General features: G+C 45.9%; 2 protein-coding genes across 4 annotated transcripts in view; one reads left to right on the top strand and one right to left on the bottom strand.

The window, feature by feature from the left end:
• The window catches only part of LOC137624540 (aspartate dehydrogenase domain-containing protein-like), a 33,315-nt gene extending 33,002 nt beyond the window's left edge, over positions 1-313 (top strand). For 2 of the 3 annotated variants that reach the window (XM_068355427.1, XM_068355428.1), the window contains exon 6: positions 1-312. This exon is cut by the window's left edge and continues 37 nt beyond it. In XM_068355427.1, coding sequence (XP_068211528.1) covers positions 1-153 — 153 coding nt within the window. In that variant the 3' untranslated portion in view covers positions 154-312. The other variant, XM_068355426.1, reaches the window with a different exon arrangement.
• A 9,715-nt stretch (positions 314-10,028) lies between these two features.
• LOC137624538 (ashwin-like) overlaps positions 10,029-27,041 on the bottom strand; it is a 55,667-nt gene continuing 38,654 nt past the window's right edge. Inside the window, exon 4 of the mRNA XM_068355420.1 lies at positions 10,029-11,292. Coding sequence (XP_068211521.1) covers positions 11,236-11,292 — 57 coding nt within the window. The 3' untranslated portion in view covers positions 10,029-11,235. The remainder of the gene's footprint in view (positions 11,293-27,041) is intronic.

Genomic DNA, 27,041 nt, shown 5'->3' with positions numbered 1-27,041 from the left:
GGGCCGGAAGTGGCTGGAAAGGACTTCAACGTAAAAACCGTACGAAACAATCCGGCAGCACCAGGAGCAGTCACAGGAACAGCAACTTATGCTTCGTTCCTGTCTTCCATGGTTCGTGCTGGGGGCAAGGGGCCAGGAGTTCATCTCTGCTAATTTGGATGTTATTTGCATAATCACCTATCGATCTCCAATCAATAATGGATCACTATACAATAAAAAAATAATTCCAAATCTTAAATTCCCTCATATGTATTCTTTCTATTCTACACTCTAGCCTTAAAATTCTTCTTGAAATCCCTTCTGTCGAAATAGATTTAAAGAATTTTTCATGGCTGTAGCATGACAAATTCGAAGATAATTTGTATTTTTCCTAACCATACAAACCTTAGCTATTTACAAAGGGTTATTACTTTTAGCGTAGCTGAAATGGCGAGCCATTAGAATTTAACGAGGGTGTATTACCCCCGCGCTAGTTAGCGGGGGGGGTAGGGGAGTGGTAGCTAGCTACCCCTCCTCCCCCTCACACACAGGTGAATACTCACTTTCACTTAGAGGTAGGACTTGTCTTGGGGGACAGGGCTGGCGGGCAAATATGTGTAAATAGCTAAGGTTTGTATGGTTAGGAAAAATACAAATTATCTTCGAATTTGTCATTTGTTCCGTAACCGAAATACAAACCACGCTATTTACAAAGGGTGACTTATCCCTTAGGAAGGGTGGAAAGTCCCCAGCCATACTGGCTTTGGCTTTACCCGGGGACTCAGAATCCGAGTGAGTCGCACTCGAGAAAAGGAGTCCCTGCACCTCACAAGTTCCTTGCACCGCAAGGAACCATGTGGCCTACGTAAGCTTGTGTGTGAAGGAAGAAGTGTGACCCGTCCTAGGCAGTTGACCTGGAGTTCCAGAAGGAACTCTGGGTTAGGACGTTCCCAATACCACCTTGTCAGGGTATGGGGGACGCGACAGTATTGACTCAATACTCGGAACACAAGGAAGCATGGTTTACCTGCAGAGGTTCGAGGTCAGCTATGCAGAGACCAGGATGCTGCTTCCCCGTAGAGGGGATGATGAAGAAAGAAGTAAGGGCCAGACATACTTCTTTCGTTCATGCAGACTAAAACCTGATAACAATGCCCTCAACCTTCTGCTACCTGTCCAAAAAGGAGCCTGAGGTTAGACCAGCTGTTGTGTAGCCACCACAGAGCGATAGAAAACGTATCGAGACTCCTGTGGGTCACGCCCTGCAGGAAGCGGGCTGCGAAGGTCATCAGACGCTTCCAGACTCCAGCTTGTAGCACCTGCGTCACAGAGTAGTATTACTCGAAGGCGAGGGACGTTGCGATGTATCCAACATCGTGCTGTAGGGCGACGTGACGGGGGAGGGTCTGAAGACAGGTCGAGATGAATGTCCTCGAGTCCGGGCTGAAGAGGTATACTGGTGACTCTCCCCCCATGTCCTCCTTGTGTTCCCAAATCGGCTGCAACTGAGGCCAAACTGCAGCTGTTCCCAGCGCTAACCTCTCGATTCCTGTACTGGCAAGAAAGAGAAGGTCTTGGGACATCAGACACAGAATGGAGACTCAAAATCTTGAATGAATCGGACCGAAGGGTCGGGACCCTCAGATTCTGAGTCTAGCCAACAACTCAGGAGCGAGCCTGAATGTTGCCTTCCCCTCTTCCTTAGAAAGGGGGGGAGTAGTAAGAGACCAAGAAGATTGCTTACACACTGGCCGTGGCCAGAGTGAGCAGAAGACCCAAGGCGGAATACAATCCGAGGCCTGTCGTAAAAGGGTCTTGAGAAGATCTCTTAAAGGACTAAAAGTCCGAGCCATGCTCCAAGTTGGAGGTCTTCCTCCGACTAGGGCAGGGACGATCGTAGCTTCGCATGAGCGAGGATAGATCCAGCGGGCAGGAAAAAGTTATTCCTTTAAGCCTGAAGGTCAGGGAAAGGCTGAGCGACAGGCTTCATTGCCAAGAGCGGAAAGGAGTTTCCTCCCGCCGAAAGGCAATAAGACCGTTATTGCTGGAGAAGAGGCCTCACGGGAAGAGGTATATCTCCCACGGCACCAACCACCTTAGACTCTTCACTTTGCCTGGGAGACCCCTGTGGATGACTATCGCAGATGACGCGACCTCCGTACCGCGACTGTAGCGGGTTGTCTCTTCTAGAGGAGGAAGCGTATTGTCTCCAGGCATGAAGCCGAAGCGACGCCCCGGTTCGGGAGAGATGTCGCAGTGTGGTTGCTTGAGTAGTCTGCGCCGTGGGAGAAGCTCTCCCGGGAGTTCCGTCAGGGGAAGCAGAGGGTCCAGAAACCGTTCTGCGCATAGTCCCAGTGGAGCTCTCCCATTGAAAGGTTGACAGACAACCTGGTTTTGTTGAGACCCATTGTCCGCAGACAAAAAGGAGGGAAGACGCAGGCGTCGAAGTTGTCCCACCATCACCGGAATGCATCTTGCCAGAGTCTCGGGGTCTGAGACTGGGGGGAAAACTAGCGGAAGCTTGAGGTTCCAAGCTGTCGCGATCAGGTCCCCCAGACCAGCACTTGCTGGTTACCCAAGGTCAAAGACCCCTAGGTACACTCTCTCTATGAGGCTCTGCTCGGATAGTCTGAGAGAAACATTCCCCTGCCTGGAATGAGAGAGCCGATGGTGGAATTGAGAGAATCTCAATCATCCCGGTATCTCTACTGCAAGATGTGAAGGTGTGAAAATGCGTCCCCTGCTGGTTAGCATGAAGTCGACACGCAACGGGGCGACTTGGCAGGAGCGGTAGGATCTGAAGAGGGGCCAGACTAAGGCCCTTAAGCCTGCCTGAATGATGGAGAGGTATCCTTCAGGTCTTGACCATAGGCCTGGACCGGAACATGCCCCCCTCCCTTTCCTTTGACGAGTCCGAGAACCGCATCAAGAATGTGGGGAAAGGACGAGAATATCCACTACCATCAAGAGGCTCCATAGGTCAACACCCATTGCAGGTTTTAATAGTTCCGCTGGTCCCATAGGGCCAGGGAGTCCGGTTAAACATTGCCTGAAGCCACCGGAACTTGGATCGCCCCACATGGAACTTATCCTGAGGCGACCGTTCGGACTATAAACGGGTCAGTGAGGAAAGAAGAACTAGGAAACGTTCCAAGGTAGGGCTGAAAACTCTGCTTGACTGAGAACAGGTACTGCGACTCTCCTCAGTCTTGCCACAGTCAACCGAAAGGAAGGCTCGGAGGATGTGGTAACAGAATCTGGCGTCCCCAGGTGGTCACCCATCCAAGTACCGACGTTGCTTAACCTCGCTGGACGGACGAGAAGCGGGGTTTCCAACGTGGTAAGGCGGTTGACTCAATATCATGGCCAGATACTCCAGATGTTGAGGCAGAGGAAGAGAAGGCTCCAAGCAAAATACCATGAGCCCACACTCATGGTCAGCATTCGGAAGCTTTTCCCGGCGCTGAAGAAGGTCGAAACCCGAGCCTACCGGAGTTGACCAGCCCTCCAAACAGCAGAGGAGGCGGAAGTCTGCACCTGAGCGGCCAAGAGGAAGGCAGGGAGAGTTCTCTGGGGAAACAAACCTGCTATGCCACGGCAGGATAGCCACACTGCATCATAAGCAGGAATACTTGCAGTTTAGGCTGAATTCGACGAGCACCCTGGAAGATGGATGGAATGGAAACTGAAAGTACCCGTCCTTCCGATCCAGGGTTAAAGGAGTCCTGTCGCCTCGTTACCAGTCTGATCGATTCTGCTGGTCTACGCTGGCCGAAGTTTGTTCGACAAACTTGATCAGGGCTGAGAGGTCGACTATGGACATCCCCTCTCAGATCCTTCCTTACAAGAAAGGATCGACTGAGGGGGCCGGGGGTGAAGCCGTCGATGATCCTAAGGAAGACCTTCGCCTAAGGTATGGATCATTCTGCCCAACCGGGCAACTCTGCTGATGCTATGGCATAGAGGTTCAGAGACACTGAATCCGCTGACAGAGACGGCAGGCGCGATATCCTTGGCTACTCCCAGAGATTGTGCGGGAATGGGCATCGGGAAGCTGTCATTCGGATGAGTAACCTTAAGCATCCTCCCAGCGGAAAAAAACCTGCAATCCTAGAGTTCGTGAACTCCTTTTAGGACTATGCCCCCCCGGGGGAGTCTCCCGTGCCATCTGTTCCTGACAGGAGGAAACTGCAATTGGACACCTTGTCCCAGTTGTCGTAGCCGATAACTTAGGCCGACGTGGTTGAAAGAAAAGGGAGCTGGAGCCCTGCAGAGTCTGGAAGAAAGCGCCTTGGAGGAGTGAAACCGGAAGTCGATTTACTCCGCACAGCAGATGTCTAAGTCTCTGTCCTTGGGCAAAGACAAAACTCTTCTCAAGGATGGAAGGGTGTCTGAGGTCGTTGACCTCCACAGATGAGACACCCGAAGGAAGCCTTCAGTCAGCGCGTCCAGATGGTACAACATCGAGCTTGTCCGCAAGTAGATACTTAACGACGAAAGGCCAAGGTGCCTGAGCTCGAGAGGAGGAAGTACCCTTGATCTTCCTGTAGCTTCCTTGAACCAAACCTCGGGCCGTAACCGAGGAGGGAAAGAACCTGGTAAGCTCCCAGAGGAAGAGGTAAGCAGTCATCCCTTGTCCGATGGAGAAATCTTGAACGGAAAGCCTCCCCGCCAAAAATCCTTCCAGGGCGGGAGAAGGAGAGAGTACTCGTGCAGGAGAGGGGACCCTCGAGACCGACCTCTTGGGAACCAACTTCGCCCTGGGGGAAGTCACCACGAAGTCCACTCCTCTCTTTCTCTTCAGCGTAGGAGAGACAGCCGCTGGTTTGTTACCCTGGCCGGTGAGTGCTGGTTTCATAACCCTCATTAACGCCCGTGCCAGCGGATCAAACCATGTCTGCTGCTCCAAGGACACAGAGTCCGAAATCCTCACTAAGGTGAAAGGGATCGGGCGATCCTTTGGAGAGGACGCGACGGTTCCTGCCTGAAAAGAAGGTGGGAAGAATGCTGTACTGACCTGTCTTCGTCCTGCACTACCAACCTGTGCTTGGATGGAGGTGATCCCGAGTGCCGCCTAGGAGCACGCGTCCCTGCTGCTACCACCGGCTGTGGAATTCGCCGCGAACTATGGTCGCGCGGGCGCACAGGCGAGTGGTCGCGCGGGCGCACAGGCGAGTGGTCGCGCGGGCGCACAGGCGAGCGGTCGCCCGGGCGCGCAGGCGAGCGGTCGCGCGGGCGCGCAGGCGAGCGGTCGCGCGGGCGCGCAGGCGAGCGGTCGCGCGGGCGCGCAGGCGAGCGATCGCGCGGGCGCGCAGGCGAGCGATCGCGCGGGCGCGCAGGCGAGCGATCGCGCGGGCGCGCAGGCGAGCGATCGCGCGGGCGCGCCGAGGGATCGTGCTGCCGCGTAGGTGAAGAAGATCGCTGGCGGTAAGCGATGGCGAGCAGCATGTGTAGGTGAATGATCGCGTGCGTTCAGGGTTGTGCGATGAGGAGCAGCATGCGTAAGCGGGCAATCGTGCAGGGTTGTGCGATGGCGAGCAGCATGCGCAGGTGAATGATCGCGTGAAAGGGTGCGATGGTGATCAGCATCTGCAGGAGGGCGATCGTTCAGGGTGGTGCGATGAGGAGCAGCATGCGTCAGCGGGCAATCGTTCAGGGTTGTGCGATGGCGAGCAGCATCCGCAGTTGAGGGTCGCGCGATGGCGATCAGCATCCGCAGTTGAGGGTCGCGCGATGGCGATCAGCATCCGCAGTTGAGGGTCGCGCGATGGCGATCAGCATCCGCAGTTGAGGGTCGCGCGATGGCGATCAGCATCCGCAGTTGAGGGTCGCGCGATGGCGATCAGCATCCGCAGTCGAGGGTCGCGCGATGGCGATCAGCATCCGCAGTTGAGGGTCGCGCGATGGCGATCAGCATCCGCAGTTGAGGGTCGCGCGATGGCGATCAGCATCCGCAGTTGAGGGTCGCGCGATGGCGATCAGCATCTGCAGTTGAGGGTCGCGCGATGGCGATCAGCATCCGCAGTTGAGCTAGTAGCTGGCGAACCATGTTCCTTCAGAAGTGTTGGAGAACGTTGGCGTGCCAGCTGTAACACACGTGGGCGATCCGGAGATCGCTGGCGAGCTGATGATCGCTGACGAGCTGACGATCGCTGGCGAGCTGATGATAGCTGACGAGCTGATGATCGCTGACGAGCTGATGATCGCTGACGAGCAGAAGGCTACGCGTGGAAGCCTGTGCAAAGAAGAAGAGTCCTTGACCCCGACCTGAACCGAAGTTCTAGATCGCGAGGGCGAACGTGGGCGCACAGGGCACGTAACAGGAACCGCAGGGAAGATCATCTTGAAAGCGCTGACGAACAGGAGAGCGCTGACGAACAGAAGGGCGCGCAGGGAAACCCTGACACGCAAGGGAAGAACCCCCGTGGGGGCAACCCTTTGCCCCGAAGGGATCGTTGTCCGCCGGGAGACTGATGTCCGTCGGAAGACCGCTGTCCGTCGGGAAGACCGTTGTCCGTCGGGAAGACCGTTGCCCGTCGGAAGACGAGATTAGACTGCTGTCCATCTGCACCAAGACGGAAGATCGAGAAAAAGAAGTTGTAGGCTGCAAACGGAGATTCAAAAAGGCGCCTCAAGCACCCTTATAGGGAGATGAGAGGCCCTTACGACGAGGCCTTACGGCGAGGGAGGCCAACAGCAACAGCAACAGAAGAAACCTCCGAAGAGGAGTCTCTATGAGTGTACTCTCTCGCGAACGAAAGAGAAACACTTCGTGGAAGAGACTGGTCAGCCAGTGACCTAAAAGGGGCAATCCTCCGAAGAGGAGCTCCTGCAGTTGCCCAGCCCCTTGAGCGAAACTGCAGGTGCGACCGCTCAGCACCAAGAGCATAGTCGCACGAAAAAAAGGCAAGAGAAGAACCCCCCAAAAGAGGAAAAGCTCAAGCCTGGACAGGAAAAAACTTCCCTCGGAAGGAAAGTTATCCGCCCAAGGAGGCAAGCCTCCTGACTGTTCTAAAATGAACTGGAGAGCTGTCCGTCGACACGGGAGTACTACCAGTAGAAGGAGACACGCCCCTGACGACAATACAAGGGGGGAGGCAGCAACAGCCGAATCCCCAGGACTCAACCAGACAGCTCACACCGTTGCTATATTACAGAAACGAACTAGATCGGTAACTGTAAAAAAATAAAACAAATAATATTAGTACACATTCATTCCCCCGGGAAGGCTCCGAAGAGGAATCCCGAGGAAAAGGAACAAGAATTACACAACAGGCACGTGCCCTCACAACACTTACACTCGCGGAAGGAGAGCTGTAACCAAAACAGAATTATAACAATTATAATTATGTAACTATGTAATTATGTAATTTAAAAATGAATGAACACTAAGGAAAAAAACGAAAACCCCGAAAGGAATCGTTCTACAAGCTGAAAAATTAACAACTACAATTAGATTCATAAACTAATTGAGACAAAATGTACGGAGTAGCAACCCCACCCACACGGGAAGGAAGCTACAAGGGCGTAGTAAAACATAGTAAAAGGGTGAACGACCTCAAGAGAGAGAGAGAGAGAAAGACCGAAGTCAAACTCGATCGCAACCCATAAAATTAGGCCGTGGTGGCCTAACTGCCGAGGCCTCCACGTAGATATCGTACACTACACACACACATCTGAAAAGGAAACTTACTTATTTCTATACTCAAATATATATACAAACATGAAAACATGTTTACATATATATTGAGTAAAAGAAAAGTAAGCGATTAAGTAAAGACAAAACAGACAATGGCTGCCAAGCGAGGACCAAGACAGAGACGTCTGTCACAGTCCGAGCCAAAAGTGAAAGTGGGTATTCACCTGTGTGTGAGGGGGAGGAGGGGTAGCTAGCTACCACTCCCCTACCCCCCCCGCTAACTAGCGCGGGGGTAATACACCCTCGTTAAATTCTAATGGCTCGCCATTTCAGCTACGCTAAAAGTAATAACCCTTTGTAAATAGCGTGGTTTGTATTTCGGTTACGGAACAACTATTTTTTAAATCATGTAAAAGCTACAGTTTTTCTCTTCTTCTTACAGTAATCTAGTAAGCTTAGAAGTAAAGTTAAATAAAATTTTTAGATTTACAGTACTTGAATGCAAAAATCTGCTGCATGTAGGTACAAGCTGAAGAATCCACAGAAGAGAATACAATGAACTTAAGAAACATAACTTCCAAATTTTCTTGCTAATTTCCTGTCCCCCTTGGTTTCTTGCCTACTTTCTGCCCTAGATTTTGTTAACTGGTCTTCCTCTAAATTTCACCCTCTATCAAAATAAAAATAATTTTGGTTAGCCCGCATGAGTCTACAAGGAAAACAATTTTCTGGTTGAACCACTTTGATGATGATATCTCATTAGAATAAGGGGAAAAATGCCTTACTTTTGGGAGACTTTCAAATTGCACATACACTTTTTCTTACAAATCACTTTGAAAACTTGGATACAACAAATCTAATTTACACCTAATCCTCCTCCCCATCAACAAATTTGATGGTGTCACACCTGTTGTGCTGTGCGGTGTTGTTCCTCAAGAAAATAAAGACTTTGACACATGAAAAAAATGTTTTTTTTTGCATTTGCTTTTCTACACCTCATGCTATGGAATAACAATAACAGCAAAAATCATCTTTTTTTTCCTTACTTGTTTGCACACATACTATAAACTATACAACTACATTATACAGTATAGTGAAAAAATATGACAACAAAATCTATGTTATATTAAAAACTGAATAAAATGATACAAACAAACCTAACTTATCTAAATTGTCTCCTCACACTGTATAAGCATCTCTTTATTATTACTAAAAATTTAAAGCAATGCTCTTCTAATACTCAATCATGAGTGTCTATTGTTTTCAGTCAGCTGTCCTTGCTAATTGTAGTGAGCTCGCCTACATATGCTTAAAAAAATTTCTGCATAATAAAATGCCTTTTAAAAGGTTAATAAAGTTGTACAGCACTGTATTTTGCTTTGCAAGTAAAAAATTGTTTATTGCACACACACTGGCTTAGCTTTGAAATTTCTTATCTAAGGGGCTTCCTGTATCTGGCTTAGTAACTCCTAAAGTTTTGCACATTCTAGTTTCCCAATAATATCATGATGTTCAGCCAACCATTCCTATTGGGACTTCGATAAACACTACAGTAAAAAAATGTATATATGTAATTTTCATCTTGAAATTTGAACCACTTTCAAGTGAGCACTCTACTCCTTTGCACTGTAAGGTCAATAAACTTACAAAGCAAAGCTAAGAACAGTTTTATTACTTTCTGTCGATAGGCATCACAGACATTCTCTTATATTATCTCACCAGGTTCATACATGAATGATCTGAGCCAAGACTAAGCTATGTATGAGACCAAAACAGTATTGCGGCCTTGGATCTTATCCACACAGGTTAATGAAAACCTCTAACCCTAAAAAGATTGTTATTGATACCTATTAAACATTCATAGAAGGCAGACAAAAAAAATCAGAAAATCTATGAAAAAAATGGAAACAAACCCAGTATTTTGAGCCATTTACATGTAATTCATTAACATCCTGCTAATAAAGGTCATAATGTTTCTTGGTAAGAAAGTGAAACTATAATGGCAGCTTGAGGTACTAAGCCTCACCTTTTAATTCTATCCTATATAAATCATTGGAGCATCTTTGTTTCTATATGTGGCAACTCGGTAACCTCAGGTTCCATACAGTTGTGTTATGCAAATTGGGGTCTGTACAATCAATATTCCGAGACTTATGAGCTGTACCAGACTCTGTACGATGACATGCCTTTGTTCTTTTACTTTTAGATACAGTGGAAACCTGTTTTTTCTAGTTTCTTACGTATCTGGTATTCAATTATTTCTTAATTAGTCCTCCAGTAATTACAAGCTATTTTTCATACTAAGCAGTTTTACTTGTACTCTATCCATCTGTTTCCTTACTTTCATTATATGGTCTGTTTGTTTACAATAAATAAAATAAAAGAGAAAAGTCAACAATGAAGATTCTGGATAACCTATTGCTGTATTAAATAAGGCTCAAAACAGATATCACATGGACTGTGTAGTTTCATTGAGGTTTCATGCGGAGAATAGGTATATACTCGGTATATAACTCAATATAGTAAAACATAAAAGTATTAAGTTAATATGTATAATAAGACTTACTATTAACATAAATTCAATTCTGCATAAATATAGTTTTTTTGTAAAATTATCATCCAAAATGGATATAATTTACGGTTATTTGGAAGCTTCCAATTTCTGTCTTTATTACACTGTACAGTATACCATGTACTGCATTACCAACCACTAAGATTCTATAAAACAATCTAAAATACTGTACATAATTTGTTAAAAAAATCTATAGCAAATAGCTGTTGATATCCAAATTAGAGTATGCAATACTGTAATCTAATAATTACAGAAACATTCCATTCACATAAAAAGGATTAGCTATGTCCAAAATATATCATGAGTGCTCAGATAAATGAAAAAAGATGGTCTGAAGTTCTTAACCCTTTTACCCCCAGGCTCTTTGGAAATTTCCAACCCTTAACCCCCAAGGGGTTATTTTTTCCCCAGCATATTTTGCAGCATATTTTCTTTAAATTGCTCTAACAGCCTTAATTTTTGTCATAGAGAGGTCAGGTTGGTCTCATTCTTTTGGAAAATGCCTGAATTTTCTTTAAAAATTATCAAAAATATGAAAAAATTAATTTTTATAGCATTTTTTTGCATGGACGTACCGGTACGTCCATGGGGGTAAAGGGATGGCTTTTGTGAAACGTACCAGTACGTCCTTTGGGGGTAAAAGGGTTAAATGAAAGTCTATTATCTGATGCTACTTCAGCAATCAGTACTGTCTTGCTAACAAACTTGCATGTTTTTTCAATGGGATCCTAAGGAACACATTCTGAGTTCAAGTAAAATTGTACTACTGTACTTTACCCAGTATGATTAGTTACTTCAACAGTACTAAAACTTTGTACAATGTATGAGAGATGAGGTGAAGTTACTTGAACCAAACATGACTGACATGGAGATCACATACATACTTTTGCAAAGACCTTTCCTAAAGTGTAGTTTTTAATAGAAAACACGAAAGAAGCTTAAAACTACTACAATACATTACAAAGGGGTTTACCCTTATCTTAAATCCACCAAAATGGGTTCCCCTATGATTGGACACTCATAAAAATGACATAGTGCACATAACTTACGGCCACTTTATAGCATGTTTCAATTTGATTTTCTGGCTGCTGTTGCTCGAACTCTGTAAAAACAAATTTATATATTGCTACTTGAAGGCTTCCCCAATTGTAATATACTTATTTGATTTATTGCAAACTAAATGCACTGGCCAACATCAGACCAGCAAACTATGATTAGCATAATATTTCAAGAACATCATTGCTAATTTCCTGATTATGTCAATAATGTATATACTGTTAATATGTATGCTTTGGCCTAAAATGAAGTAATATTATGGTCTATTCTTTGATATACTGTACAATCTTTGAGATCTTAAAAAAGCAAAACCAAAAATATACAGTAACATCACTTGAAAATGTGTTATACTATAATGTTTCAACACTTTAATCTTTGTTTTCTTGAAAGTTATGCAAAAGTTGAATTAATTCTAAAATCTGCATATAACCCACATATATCAACAACTTGCATAAACCCTTACAACAATTTAAATATTGCCTTGTGAGTATAAGTAGAACATGCATGTCCCTTAATTCTTAAAAACATTAACCTTAGCAAGGGAACATTCCTTATTGGACATAAAAAGTCAAAACTCACTTTTCTGTCAGAAAGATTGGAGTGGTTTTATGGAATTTAGGCCACCCAACCAGAAAACACTGCAGTTCATGGCAACTGCCCAACAAGTAAATTTTCTGTATGGAAAAAATTATCAACACAAAAATTCTTTAGTAACCCCTTCAGCATGATATCACCACTTTTATGGTGTTGCTTCATGACTCACTGGGCAAAAGTTACTTGATGAATTCGCAAAAAGGATGGTTTGATAAACTGAGCTGGGAAACTCTAAATCTATTTCAAAGTCTGGCAAACAAGATACACAGCAAACCATTCCAGGGTAGGTGTTATTTCAATTCACAGCCCATATACAGTAACTCACAATACCAGTACCCTAGCAGTACCAGCTGAACTCGGCTGAGTCCCTGGTTAGGCTGGAGGAACGTAGAGAGGTCCCCTTCTTTGTTTTGTTTCTTGTTGATGTCGGCTACCCCCCAAAATTGGGGGAAGTGCCTTTGGTATATGGATGGATGGACAATAAGTAGAAGGTCCAAAGATACTGTACATTGAACAGATCTGAAAACACACAGACTGGTGTTCAAAATAAATTTTCTATCATTTTAATAGCAAGAAATCAAATATCATTTGGTGATAGATTAGGCAACTATGAGAGCTTAAACCTGTATGACTTGAATGCATATTGCTAGTGACATAATGCCAACCTAGACAAAGGTTTAACATCATGGTATGCTCATTTTTTTAGTAGCTCCCTTCATTGTGCATTTTGTTATTTTTTTGCTGCTTGATCTTCATTGATTTCTGCTATATAAAGTTTTAGAATGAAACCCAAGAAGGTTAGCAGTAGTGATAAATCAAAAATAAAAGTTTTGGGAGCCATAATAAAATTAAGAGAGAGACATCATTATAAAGTGTGAGTGGTGCGCTCATCTCCAATCTAGCCAGGCAGTCATTCACTTAGGCCATCATCTCTCGTTACTGCAGGTAAGTTAAATTACACTTTTGTAGCACCTTATGCATGTAATTATAGTAATTTTGTATAAAAATGCTTTATAATGAGTGAGTTTTGGGGTTTTGAATGAGTTAATCCTATTTATAAATTTCTATGGAGTAAATTACTTTTTAATTCAAGTGTTCAAACAGCCTTCTGGAGTTCATTGAAGTTCTTATGAACTGCAATTAGCTAAAGCTTCGAGACAGCAATGTAATTATGAAGATGTGAACCACTGGTCTAGTTAAACTCATCACCATTATTGACATTTTCTAGCCAGATTTTCAGATTACAAAGACAAAATGTGTAGAGAATATTAGAGAGCAAGACTTATGATGGTTACACAAGGCTTGTATGCTACTCTAAGCAGCAAATGCATGTGAAATAACAAAGAAAATGAGAAATATTTTGAAAGGTGAAACAATATGGAGCATCATTACATTTAGACCACTAGTTTTGAGGGTCAGGACAAGACAGCGTTCGTCTTTTCAAAACACAGTTGGACCACTACTAGTTTACTACCCGATGCATCAGAGTACAAGTCTCCCGTACTTTTACCAGAAGTCATGAGTTGATAACCTCGTCGTCTTCATGAAGTATGTACGTCGCCTAACTACTGGTTAAGTAACGAGACTACTTGGAGAGTGGCCATGGTATAAGTATCCACGACTGCCAATTCAGAATGCGTGCCTTCTGATCTGAGTATCTCCAAGGGAAGTTCCCCTTCAATGCACACACTGAGGGGTCAACGTGTAGAAGTTCTGACAAAGAACACAATAGTCGATACTATAGAACTTTGTTGCCTCTATGTGTGGGAGGAAGAACCTTGTTGGATTGATATTAAGCAAGAGTTCTATAATCCACAGATCTGATCCTGAACTTGATCCAGGGCCAACTAGCAAGATTCAGCCATGGAAGCTCTTATTAATCTCCGAGGACATACCTGAAGCTGGTGCAATGGACGCCGTACCCAGTTTGTTGCACTCATGAATGAGAGCAAGAACTTCCACAAAGGCACAACCCGACTCTGGGTTCTCTGCTTCTGTTGGTACAGGGTAATGGGCTCGTACCTTCAGGGCCCAAAAATCCTCAGCGTCTTCATGAAGGCTTGGCAGTTTCCCAAGGAGATCGACTCCCCTCCAATGAATATGAATGCTCTGTTCGACAGTAAGAACCAGAAACAAAATCAGTGGCCATTGAAGGACCAGGCAGGCTGTCCTCAAGGAGAGAAACATTTGACTTCTCTAAAGAAATCCTCAGGGTAGAAGCCACTGCTGACCTCTGCTTAGGAAGGCTGTGTTGGATGCACAAACCTGTACCCTTTCTGGGTTGTGTCTACAACCGCCTGCCTGGTTTCCCCAAAGCCAACACGTCCAGGGTGTCCTTGGGGAGGCCTGGTGGTGGAGATAGCCTCCTTGGGGAATGCTGCCTTGGTTCCTCGAACTGAGGGGGAGAAAGTTGCTTACCTTGATCAACCTGCATAGAAGTTTTATTCCAGCTGTGATCAAGTTGTGAAATGATCTTCGTAATCGGGTAGTTGAATCAGTAGAACTTCAAAAGTTTAAATTTACAACAAATAATTTTATGTTAAGCAGGCTGATATGTCTTTTTATAGTTTATATATGAAATATCTGTTTCAATGTTACTGTGTTCACGACATTTTATTTTAATTGTTCATTACTTCTCATATCATTTATTTATATTCTTTCCTCACTGGGCTATTTTACCCTGTTAAAGCTCTTGGCCTTATAGCATCTTGGTTTTTCAACTGGGTTGTAGTTTAGCTAGTAGTAATATTACTAATAATAGGCATCTGCAGATCTTCCAGCACACTTATTTGGAGGGTCCCTGAACCCTTCGAGGAAAAGAAGAGGCTGTCCGCCTCTTGCTGGCGAGGCCTGACGAGGTGAAGGGTGCTCCAATAATGCTACTACTCTTACTCTCTGCATGATTGTCGGGGTGCTGGACCTTGATCGCTCGCAGGAGCACGTGCAGAAGGCATATTAGGTCTTGGAGACCTCCGACAGACTGGAGAATGATGAGTAGGGGTGTCGGCGTGCAGGAGTGACGCGTTGGCGAACGGCGAGCTGGGGATTGGCTAACAGGTGAATGACGAGTGGGTGATCAGGAGGTGACAAGTGATCCAGGACAGGAGAACAGCAGGCAGGGGATGAGCATCCAGTGGGTGAGTGGAGATCATGAACAGGCAAACGATGGTCTGCAGAGCGACGGTCACAAGATGTTGAGTTACGAGCACGAACCGGCAAGTGACGGTCACGAGAATGGCGTGAAGATCAGGAACTAAAATGCTGTCTAACAGAGAGGGAGGACGAACGTCTGGGCACGCGTAGAGGACTACAATTCCTTGAAGACGAAGAGATCTAGGATGGTGTGAGGTCTCCTTATCAGCAGAAGGCAGTCATTGGGGAGGCGAGCAGGCGCGCAGGATTAGGACAAGGTAACAGGTGGGCCTCCCAGACAGTAAGAGTGTCAATAACAGCACTCACTAGGGAAAGGACTTTCACTTCGCAGGACACTGGAGAAGGACCCCTCTGGGCCTCGTGCCGCAGAAGCTCTACAAGTATGTCCATGGAAGGAGGCCCTGCCACACCCTGCGATGATCAAACCTGCAACAAATCAAGAGTGAGGACTCACCTGAGGGAGGGGCAAAACTTCTACTTTAGGGGAAGCAGCAACGTCAGCACATCTCTGAGCTTGCCCTCGAGTAAGTGGGTCTACGCTCCTACTCGACCGGACCTCAGAAAAGACACAGTGGTCAAAGATTATGTCCGAGTTTCTTCGCCCTTAAGGAAGACCCCAAAGGTGAAGAATCCCTCTTTTACTTCTTACGTGGACGGCCAAATCTCTCCCACTGGGAAGCAGACCACTCCTTACACTCCGAGGTATACCCTGGTCACTGCGGCATCCCATGCAGGTCGGACATAACAAATGGAGGTCGGTCTGGAAGGAGGACAAGAACGGCCTTCAGGCCATGGACAAGTCCGCATGAAGACGCAAAAGAAGGAACACACGTAAAAAGAAAAAGAATCTGAAATATTAAAGGCCAAAGTCTTTTGAGAGTATAGATTGATTGATTAATATGGAATTTTTATGATAAAACAAAGTTTTATGAATACTTACCTGGCAGTTATATATATACAGCTATAGTCTGACTTTCGGCAGAATTTTTCAAAAATCGCGGCAACCGCCTTGTGGTGGATGAGCGGTTAGGTGGTTAACAACCCTTACAGGGTGGTACTTGGAATCATTCCTCTTTTCTGTTCTTCAGATCATCTATGCCCGACCTGTCTCCTGAGGGGAGGTGGGTGGGCCTTAAAATATATATATAACTGCCAGGTAAGTATTCTTAAAAGTTTGTTTTATCATAAAAACTCCATTTTTATGAATAGAACTTACCTGGCAGTTATATATATAGCTGATTCATACATTTGGAGGAGGGTGACAGACAGTAAACATCGTTGGGGAAACAACAAAAAGTTGTAGGAGAAAAAACACCTTGATTCCTTACCTGCTAAGGTAGCTGACTTCAAAGGTTCCTGCCTCTTGAGTCGCTTTCCCTTAGGAGTGTCAGCCAGGAGTGGACCTGTTATGCTGAAACAACTCAATCGAGTCTGTCAACGGGGTGAGACCAACAACTTGACTAGACTTTAGAACTACCTTAGACCCTTATATTAAAAACTGCAACCTTACTAAAACTAACTACATAACCTTGCAGAATAGATATATACTATCCATCTAGACTAAGGGAACTGTACCACAAGTCGACGTCCTTAGACAACCAATAAAAACACCAACCCACACACGGGTATACAAAAACTAAGGTTGAGGGGAGGTAGTAACTCATTTGCCTAATACAGAAGCCGTAGCTACGTATGGGCCCAAAGTATAGCATTTCTCATATTCCACTCTCACCTCTCTGAGGTAACGAGAGGCGAACACAGAGTTGCTTCTCCAGAACGTTGCATCAGTCTCCAACGTTCCACTGAGGCGGTCGGGAAAACCAGGGCAGGTGCGCATGGTCGCAAAGGACAACTTCACGTAAACAGTAACTAGAAAAAGAAAGAACAAAAAGCATTAATGGCTGCCAATATGACGGCAAGGATGAGAGCGGACACGTCCGACCACCATCCGAGCCAAGAGCAAAGTGAGCTCAAGCACAGGTGTGTGTGTGTGTGTGTCTAGCGGTGTGGGTAGTAAACCCTCGTTAAAAATTAATGACTCGTCATTTCAGCTACGCCAAAAGTAATACCCCTCTTAAATAGCGTGGTTTGTATTCTAGTTACGGAACAAATTTATTTTATATAAAAAATAAAAGAATATTCAATTACAACCATAAAAGTTGAATGTCCTTATAGAAGTTAAATAGTTTTCAGAAGACCTGCTTCTGAAATAAATCTAAAAATGCCGCTCGCATAGTAGGACACATCATGTCCAAGAATCTTGGCAAGAATGAACTTGCCCTCCTCGCCTCGAGCCTCAAACAGATATCTATTTCTCAAGTTATTATAAATGATACATTCGGTCAACAAATGCCTCACTGTTAAAGGTACTAAACAGTCGTCGCAATACGGTTGGTGTTGGCCCATCAGCTGAAACTTTTCGGGGCATCAAGTTATACTTCCAAGGAGATATGACATCTGTTACTTCTCTCATTTTATTGCCATCTAGACTATCCCAGTGCTATTGCCATTCATTGCAAAACAATTTCTTGATGTTAGGTAGGAAATCATTACATGGAATGGGATACCTTCTTGGTAGCAACTCGGATGCAGCATTCTTCGTCAGTAAATTGGCCTTCTCATTCCCACACACCAACATGTGCTGGAACCCAATAAAATCGAACCATTATACCTCTCCATCCAATAATAAAAAGCCACTCTAAAATCTTTAAAACTAGAGGGTTACTAAAATTAAAAACTTCCAAAGCTTGAAGGACACTCCTTGCATTACTAAAAATGGTAAAATTACCCTTGTTCGTTCTAATATTATAATATTAGAACCTGAGTTGGAGTGGTCTGTACCGAGGTCCACGTTTGTATTTTCCATGTTGTCACCAGAGGGATTGGTTTCCAAAGAAGGAGCAAGCCAGTTATCCACCTTTTATCAGAGGATGTCAGTCCTCTGTGTGGCTCAACATGAGAAGAAGTTTCAGCGGGGAACAGTTCTCTATTAGAGAGGGGGTGCCTCTCTTTATGTGGGCATACACTGGTCAACAGGGTAATTACTCCTCACACCGACTACTCCAATGCCTAGCAACACCCATTGCCTGCAAATATGGGATGACTTAAAACTGGATCACTGGAGCCCAACTCTTAACAGACTAGGCCTGCCAGAAAGTGATGGTATCTACAATATATTTGAAGCATATACAAAAACTGGTTAATGTTCTAATAACGGTCGTCAACAAAATTCAGATATAGCAAGAGGAGAAAAACCGAAATAAAGAAGGTTTATAGAGGTCCAGGGTTAGAATGGTCTCTTAGAACTGGCCCTGGAATAGTTGAATCTACCGGGGTAGATTACCCCACCACCATTGCCCAGACCATCATTGAGATTCTAAAGCCCCTCTATTACATTAAAGTGCTGGACCAACAGAGGGGGCAAGAGCAGAGAGCGGACATGTCTGTTCTCCTCTAGGCCAAAAGAAAAAGTGGCTCGGATTCACTAGCTGGCTACTCCACCTACTACCACACGTGAACTAGCAGCTTGGGTAATTGCCACCTCGCTTCAAGTCTTAATGGCTAGTTCTACCAGCTCCGCCGAAATATAATCCCTAATAAACAGTTACAGGTTTGTAGTGTAGGAACAAATGTCATTTGGAAAAGGATGGTCTTCAACTGTCTTGGGGTAGAGTTCACTTTCTTAAGGGTACACTTGGGCACACCCTCTTATTCCTCTTCCTCTTGTTTTTCTAAGTTTTTATAATTTACATATGAAAGATTTATTTGAATGTTACCATTCTTCATGCATCTATCTTAATTATTAATTACTTCTCTTGTAGTTCATTTATTTCCTTTTCTCTCTGGGCTATTTTTCCTGTTGGAGCCCTTGGGCTTATAGCATCCTGCTTTTCCAACTAGGGTTGTAACTAAGCAAGTAGTAATAATAATAATAAACTGGAAAAACTAAAATAAAAAAAATGACAAATTCGTAGGTAATTTGTATTTTTCCTAACTATAAAAACCTTAGCTATTCAATATTGGTAATTACTTTCGGCATAGCTGAAATGACGAGTCATTAGAATTTTAATGAGGGTTTACTACCCTACCGCTAGTTAGCAAGGGGTAAGGAGGGTAGCTTGCTACCGCCCCCCCCCCCCCCCCCCCCATCACACACACCTGTGCTTGAGCTCACTCTGCTTAGAGGGAGGACTTCATGGGGGATATGGCTAGTGGGCAAGTTTGATTAAATGGCTAAGGTTTGTATAGTTAGGAAAAATACAAATTACCTACGAATTTGTCATTTGTTCCGTAACTGAAATACAAACCACGCTGTTTAATATAGGTGACTAACCCCTTAGGAAGGGTGGCAAGTCCCAGCCAGTACTGGCTTTTGGCTTTGCCCAGGGACTCAGTATCTGAGTCTCAGCACTCAACAATAAGGAGTCCCTGCACCTCGCTAGAACCTTGCTGTGCAAGGGCTGCGGCCTACGTAAGCTGTGTGTGAAGGTATGAAGTGAGACTCGTCCTAGGAAGTTGACCTGTAGTCCTTTAGATGGAAACTTCAGGCTAGGACTCTCCAAATACCACCTCGTCAGGGTATGGGGACGTGACAGTATTAGCTTAATACTGTACTAGGAACACAAGGAAACATGGTTTACCTACAGTTGTTCGAGGTCAGCTGTGCAGAGAACCCAGGATGCTACTTTCCCCAAGAGAGGGGAGGATGAAGAAAAGAATAAGGGCCAGACATACCTTTTCCTTCATGCAGACTAAGACCAGGTAACAATGCCCTCAACCTTCTGCTACTTGTCCATTAAGGAGCCTGAGGTTTTAAACCAGCTGTTGTGCAGCCACCACAGGGCCAATAGAGAGTGTATCGAGCCTCCTGTGGGTCACGTCTTGCAAGTAGTGGGCTGTGAAGGTCGTCTGACGCTTCCACACCCCCGCTTGTAGAACCTGCGTCACTGAAAAGTTCTTCTTGAAGGCCAGGGACATAGTTACGCCCCTGACATCTTGTGCTCTAGGGCGATGTGATGGAGGGTCAGGATTCAGGGACAGATGGATCACCCTACAAATCCATGCCGAGATGGTATTCTTGGTAATCCTCCTCTTAGTTCTCCCAGTGCTCACAAACAATGCCTGCACTTGGGGACGAACTGCAGCCGTTCTTTTGATATATAGCCTCAGACTCCTTACTGGACACAGTAGGAGATGGTCTGGGTCATCTGTTACAGAACGAAGACTCGAAATCTGGAAAGAGTTGAACCCAGGGTCCGGCACTCCCGAATTCCGAGTCTTAGCAACAAACTCAGGGACGAATCTGAACGTTACCTCCCCCATCCCCTTGAATGGGTGATGTCATAAGAAAGCCCATGAAGTTCACCGACTCGCTTGGCCGAGCCCAAAGCTAGTAGGAACATCGTCTTCCAAGTTAGGTGGCGATCTGAAGCCTGGCGTCATGGTTTGTAGGGAGGTCTCTTCAGAGACCTGAGAACTCGAACCACATTACATGGAGGAGGTTTCACTCCCGACTGAGGGCAGGTAAGTTCATAACTTCGTATGAGTAGGGAAAGTTCCAGCGAGGAAGAAAGGTCCACTCCTTTGAGCCTGAAGTCTAGACTTAATTCACTGCCGAGATTGAAAGGCGCATTTCTTCCCGCAAATACACAAAGAACTCCGCTATTGCTGGAATAGAGGCATCAAGTAGAGAGATACCCCTTCCACGACACCAACCACAGAAAACTCCCCACTTTGCCTGGTAGACAGATGCGGATAACTTTCGCAGGTGTCCCGACATCCTGTTCGCAACTTGTTGCGAAAATCCTCTCTTAGCGGGGAGACGCTGGATAGTCTCCGGGCGGGAAGTCGTAGTGAAGCTACGGCTTTGTGGAAGATGTTGGCGTGTGGTTGTTTGAGTAGCTCGTGTCGTGGAGGGAGTTCTCTCGGAAGTTCCGTTAGGAGTTGCAGAAGGTCTGGGAACCATTCCGCGTGATGCCATAGCGGAGTTATAATGGTCATCGAGAGATTGATCGATATTCTGGTCTTGTTGAGCACCCTCCTCATCAGACAGAACGTGGGAAAGGCGTATACAGACGCTCCCCAAGATACGAACATCTGGAGATACGAACACAAATTGACGGAAGTCCAAACAAGTTCGTAAACATTAGTAGATTTCATCGCAAGTTTAAAAACACACTCACACACACACTCTCTCTCTCTCTCTCTCTCTCTCTCTCTCTCTCTCTCTCTCTCTCTCTCTCTCTCTCTCTCTCTCTCTCTCTCTTTTTGATTTTTAATGCAGTTAAATCTTCATATTTCTTTGAAAATTATTAAAAAATTCTTTATATCCTTATTCGATGTTTCAATTATGGGAATAGTAACGGATCGGAAGAAAACCACTTGATTTGCCTCTCACCTTCTGCCCGAAGAAATATAACGTCATCAGACTTTTTGCATTTTTTTTTTATTTCTTAACATATTAGAAATATCTTCAAGATGAATATTACTTCAGCGCCAATATGTTACAGAAAATCAGTTTCCCTACAGTTCTTATTACTAGGTATCATGCGAAATCGTTGTAGCTCTTTCTGTGTGTGTGTGTGTGTGTGTGTGTGCTCGCTCTGTCAATCACATACGGGTAGTTAATTCTAAAGCTTCATACAGTATTCAATTTTTCGTTCAATATTAAGCCTTCATATTTCATTAGACGTTATTGTGTTTAATTGTGGCTTATTAAAGCACGTTCATATTTTTTTTAATTTCTTGAGCATTTCAATAATCAACAATTACTTTTGATTTACTTTTGGTTGGGATATCAGCTGATCTCGAGGTGACGCTGCAGTATTACGATTATGCGCACATATACTGTAGAACGAATAACACTGGTTTATATAATTTTCTTGATATTCGAAATCTCTTCATAGTGAATATTACAACAGCGCCAATATATTATAGGGTATCACATTTTCCATACAGTTCGTTGATAAACCTTATTATTAGTTATAAACGGAATAAGCACCACCCCCCTCTCTCTCTCTCTCTCTCTCTCTCTCTCTCTCTCTCCGTATTTTGATTTTTAATGCAGTTAAATCTTCATATTTCTTTGAAAATTATTAAAAAATTCTTTATATCCTTATTCGATCTTTCGATTATGGGAATAATAACGGATCGGAAGAAAATACCTTGCTTTGCCTCTCGCCTTCCGCCAGAAAAAATATAACATCAGACTTTTTTTTCTTAACTTTACGGTAAGTTGTACTAATCTCATAACTAATGATACAGACCACTAAAACACTTGATATCGTTACTCGGTGTTTCGATTATGGGAATGCTGTAATAAGATACTCGGCAACATAATGAAAGGAAATCATTCAGTTTGTCAGCGCGCTTCCGCCAAATATATGACGTCACAAGATACGTGACGTATACTCTACAAAGAATGATTCCGTCGGTCAAAATTAAAATAAAACAATTCAGTAAACTAACCTTCTGCATTTTATTTAACATTACCAAAACAACCACGAAGCAGTTAAATGCACAGTACTGTTACATACAGTAAATACAGTACGGTACAAGTCAGCTGATTTGATCAGCGTGAAAAGGTAAACATTACATACAGTACAGTACATAATGCAAATGGCCGCTTGTTTACGTAAGTTTCTAGTAAAAAAAAAAAAAAAAAAATGGGTAATGGAACAATAAAATAGCTTTCAGTACATTTATTTAAAAAGGAATTAATGTACAGTACTGTACTAAATGTACAGTACACTATATTTACTACGATTTTACTTTAAGTCGGATGATTCAGCAATGCAGTGCATATGTACAGGGTATGGCCGATTGTTTGTGCAAGTTTCTATTATGTAGTGTGCAGTACAGGATAATAAAACAACTTACTGTACTGAACTTTACAGTATTATACAGACTACTGTAATATGATAAAGTAAAATATTTGTAATAACCTATTTTATATGAAATGGGGTTATTTGTTGACCTCTACGGCTGAAAATCGTAGACATCTGAGTCAGTTTACGCCTACCCTAGACCAAAATTTAACACCAACGACTTACGAACAATCCAGCTTACGAACAGACTCTCGGTCCCTATTGTGTTCGTAAGTTGGGGACTGCCTGTACATCGATGTTGCCCCACCGCTGTTGGAAGGCATCTTGCCAGAGTGCCTTGGGATCCGGGCCTGGGGAACAGTACAGTGGAAGCTTGAAGTTCAGCGCTGTAGCGAACAGATCCACAGTCGGGGAACCCCACAAAGTCAGGACTTTGTCGGCTACTAGATGATCCAAAGACCACTCGGTACTCACTGCTCAGACTGTCGGCGAGCACATTCCTCTTGCCTGGATTGAAGCGAGCTGATAGTGGAATCGAGTGGGATTCGGTCCATCTCGGTATCTCTATTGCGAGATGGGATAGCTGCTTTGAAAAGTTACCTCCTTGCTTGTTGATGTAAGCCACTACTGTGGTGTTGTCGCTCATCACCACCACAGAGTGACCAGCCAGGTATTGTTGGAACTGTTGAAGGGCCAGGAATACAGCCTTCATTTCTAGCAGATTTATATGGAGGCACTTTTCTGATTCTGACCACAGGCCTGAGGTCCTGTGTTGCAGAACGTGCCCCCCACCCCCCCCTTTCTTTGAGGCGTCCGAAAACAGCATCAAATCCGGGGGAACGACGAGAAGATCCACTCTCCTTCGTAGGTTTTCATCAGTCACCCACCACTGAAGGTCCGTCTCTTCCGCAGGACCCATAGGGATTATGACGTCCAGGGAATCGTGACCCTGATTTCACCGGGAGTTGAGTCACCATTGGAGGGATCTCATCCTGAGTCGACCGTTGGGAACTAGACGGGCCAAGGATGAGAGGTGACCGAGGAGACGTAACCACGATTGGGCTGGAAGCTCTTCTCGTCTTAGTTAAGGACTTGTGACCCTCCTCAGCCTTGCTATCCTGTCATCTGATGGGAAGGCTTTGTGGAGATTGGTGTCTATGACCATGTCTAGATATACCAGTCTTTGAGTGGGAAGCAGAGAAGACTTCTTGAAATTTACCATGATCCCCAGAGCTTGGCAAAGTCCCAGAAGTTTGTCTCGGTGTCGAAGAAGGGCTGACTCCGAGTCTGCTAGGATCAGCCAGTCGTCCAGATAACGAAGGAGACGGATGCCGCTCCTGTGTGCCCACGACGATATTGCGGTGAACACACTGGTGAACACCTGTGGTGCTGTGGAGAGACTGAAACACAGCACCTTGAACTGGTACACCTTGTTGTCTAGGCTGAATCTTAAGTACTTCCTTGAAGACGGATGGACTGGAATCTGGAAGTACACGTCCTTCAGGTCCAGTGTACACATGAAGTCTTGCGGTCTCACTGCAAGTCTGACCGTGTCTGCGGTCTCCATGCTGAACGGGGTCTGCTTGACAGACCTGTTCAGAGCTGAGAGGTCGATGACTAGTCTCCAGCCTCCAGACGCCTTCTTTACAAGAAAGAGTCGACTGAAGAAGCCTGGGGACCCGTCGACGACCTCTTGGAGAGCGCCCTTCTTCAACATGGCCTCGACTGCTGCCCGAAGGGCTTGCCCCCTTGCCGATCCCATGGAAAGGGAGCTCAACGACACTGGATTCGCTGTCAGGGGAGGTAGAGATGTTGTGAACGGGACGCGATATCCTTGACTGATAACAGAAATCGTCCAGGAATCAGCCCCGAGTTGCTGCCACCTGCTTGCGCAACTTTGTAGGCATCCCCCAACTGTGGACATGCAGGGGCACTGCCAATCCTAGCGTTTGCGGCCTCGGCCGCTCCCTCTAGGATTCTTTCCTCCCCTGGAGAACTTTTTGCCTTTCTTGTCCTTGACAGGAAAGGGCTTAGACACCGTTGTCTTTGCTGTAGCTGCCAGTTTCGTGGTCTTGGTAGGACGTGGTTGCTGGAGGTTTATAGTGCTTTGATGTAAGAGCTCTATGAAGGAGAGAGTCCCGGTTGGACTTCCTCCACCTCTCAGCCGCCTGCTCCACGTCCTTAGGCTCGAACAAGTTCTTCCCCATAATGGAAGAATGTCTGAGCCTGCTGATCTCAGTACTGGGAACCTTTTGATGGAACCTCTCAGACACCGCATCTTGATGTTTCAAGATAGTATTATCCTACAAGTTCGAGACTTGGTGGGCTAGAAACTCGATTGTACGAGTGCCTGAGAGTAAAAAGGTCTCCATGGCCTTCCCGGTACTTTCTTTGGACAAGTCCTCTGATCGTAACAGGATGCCCAGAGACCCTAGCCAGATGTCCAGCCACGAAGTTGCCTGCATGGCACACTTCACTACCTTCTCCTGGCTAAGGATCTCTGTTGCCGAGAACGAGACCTGCCGGTTGGAGTCTCTCTCTAGAGGGACTCCCCTGGTAAGCTCTTCCAAAGAGTGGTGTAGGGGAAGAGCTAAACAAGTCTCCTCCATGATGTCAAAGTACCTCCTCTGATGGACTCGAGGAGGCGGGAGGAGTTTGTTGCCGGCACTGGATCGGGCTGGAGGAGGCAAGCTCGGAGAACTGGCCTTCGACCTTGTCTCTGGTACTCTTAACCCCTTGAGACCAGGGCAAAGCTGCGCTGGCCTTTGAGGGTTTTTGAGTACAAAAGACTCGGTCCAAGACAGTGTCCTTGCCCTCACGAGGGGGAATCTCTGGATCCGCAAACCCATTGAGATTCCTCATAAGGGTCAGAACCTGCCAGAACGCATGCTCTGACACCTGCAGCTCCCCTCCTGAAGGGCTAGCAGCGAAGTCTCCTGTCCCCAAAGGCTCTTCTTGGGAGGACTTGTGGACGTTCTCCGAGTGCTTGGCCGGTTCCGGTCTTACCCTTGAGGATGACTTAGGCAAAGTCTTATAGAGTCCTTCGATTCCCTCCCGGGAGGGATGCAGGCCTCCAACAGTGATGGTGGGAGGCTCTTCTCCACCCCTACCCAAGAAGACTTCCCAGCGCGAGGTGGGGTTTCCCTCATTGGTGCGATGGGGGAACGCCTCACCTCGCGTGACTCCCCTGAGGACGGGAAATCTTTGTCCGAAGGGGAGGGAGTGAAAGTCTGGGGGGGGGTGTGAGGAGGCCTTCCTCAAGGATTTCCGAGAAGTTAGCTTCGCCCTTGGAGAAGTTAGCTTCGCCCTTGGAGAAGTTACCACGCCAGACACTCCTCTCTTCCTCTTCAGGGGAGTAGAAGCTGCCAATGATTTTTGGCCCAGCTCAGAGAGAACAGGCTTAAAAGCCTGCATGACCGCTCTGACCTGGGACCCAAAACAAGGCTGCTGACTGACAGCGTGTTGGCGATCGATGGCGTATTGGTGAGTGCTGGCGAGCAAGGGAAGGGGTTAACTTCCCCAATGCGCCCAGATCAGATGATCGTGGGCGCGCAGGAGATCGTTGGCGCGCAGGAGAACGGAGGCGCGCATGGCACGCAGCAGGATAAGGGCGCGCTTTAACAGAAACCACATCTGCAGGCGAGCGCTTGTGCGGATTGGAGACCTGGCGCGTAAGGGACTTAAGCACTAACTTGTGCGAAAGCCCTTGAGGCCCCGAAGGGACCGTTGAACGTTTTACAACGGGATGTGTTGGCGCCCACAGCACGTAAGCAGCCAGGAACGGCGACGGCAGGTCAGCAGGTCTGGCGGGTGGAAGGTCGACGTGCCCTTTGTAAGGACGACTTTCCACCGACGGAGATCGCGAACGATCTGCAGAGAGGTCCAGGGATGTAGCTGGTAGAGTCGGAGAAAGATGGCGAGGTTCCTCTGCGGCGGACTGTGGTGATGATGAACAGAAGAGGCGCCTCCTAACACCCTTGTGAGGTGAAAGAAAGCCTCTACGGCGAAGAGGAAGGCCGGCTTTACGCCTTATACGCCCTCTGGGGGCCGTGGGGTCAGCGGGCTGACCATCAGCAGTCTTCCGAAGAGGAGTCTGTGAGTGAACTCCCCCGAGGGGGAGAATCACCGGCAGGAGAGACCGTTGGACTTAGTTCATCCCTCGAAGGATGTTCGGAGGGGGGAACTAAGCCTTCAGCTACATCGGGAACAGCACGAGCAGAGG

The sequence above is a fragment of the Palaemon carinicauda genome, chromosome 31 (assembly GCF_036898095.1).
Source record: "Palaemon carinicauda isolate YSFRI2023 chromosome 31, ASM3689809v2, whole genome shotgun sequence".
Taxonomy (NCBI): Eukaryota; Metazoa; Arthropoda; class Malacostraca; order Decapoda; family Palaemonidae; genus Palaemon; species Palaemon carinicauda.
The sequence above is the reverse complement of the archived record's forward strand: the minus strand, read 5'-3'. Positions and strand labels throughout refer to the sequence as shown.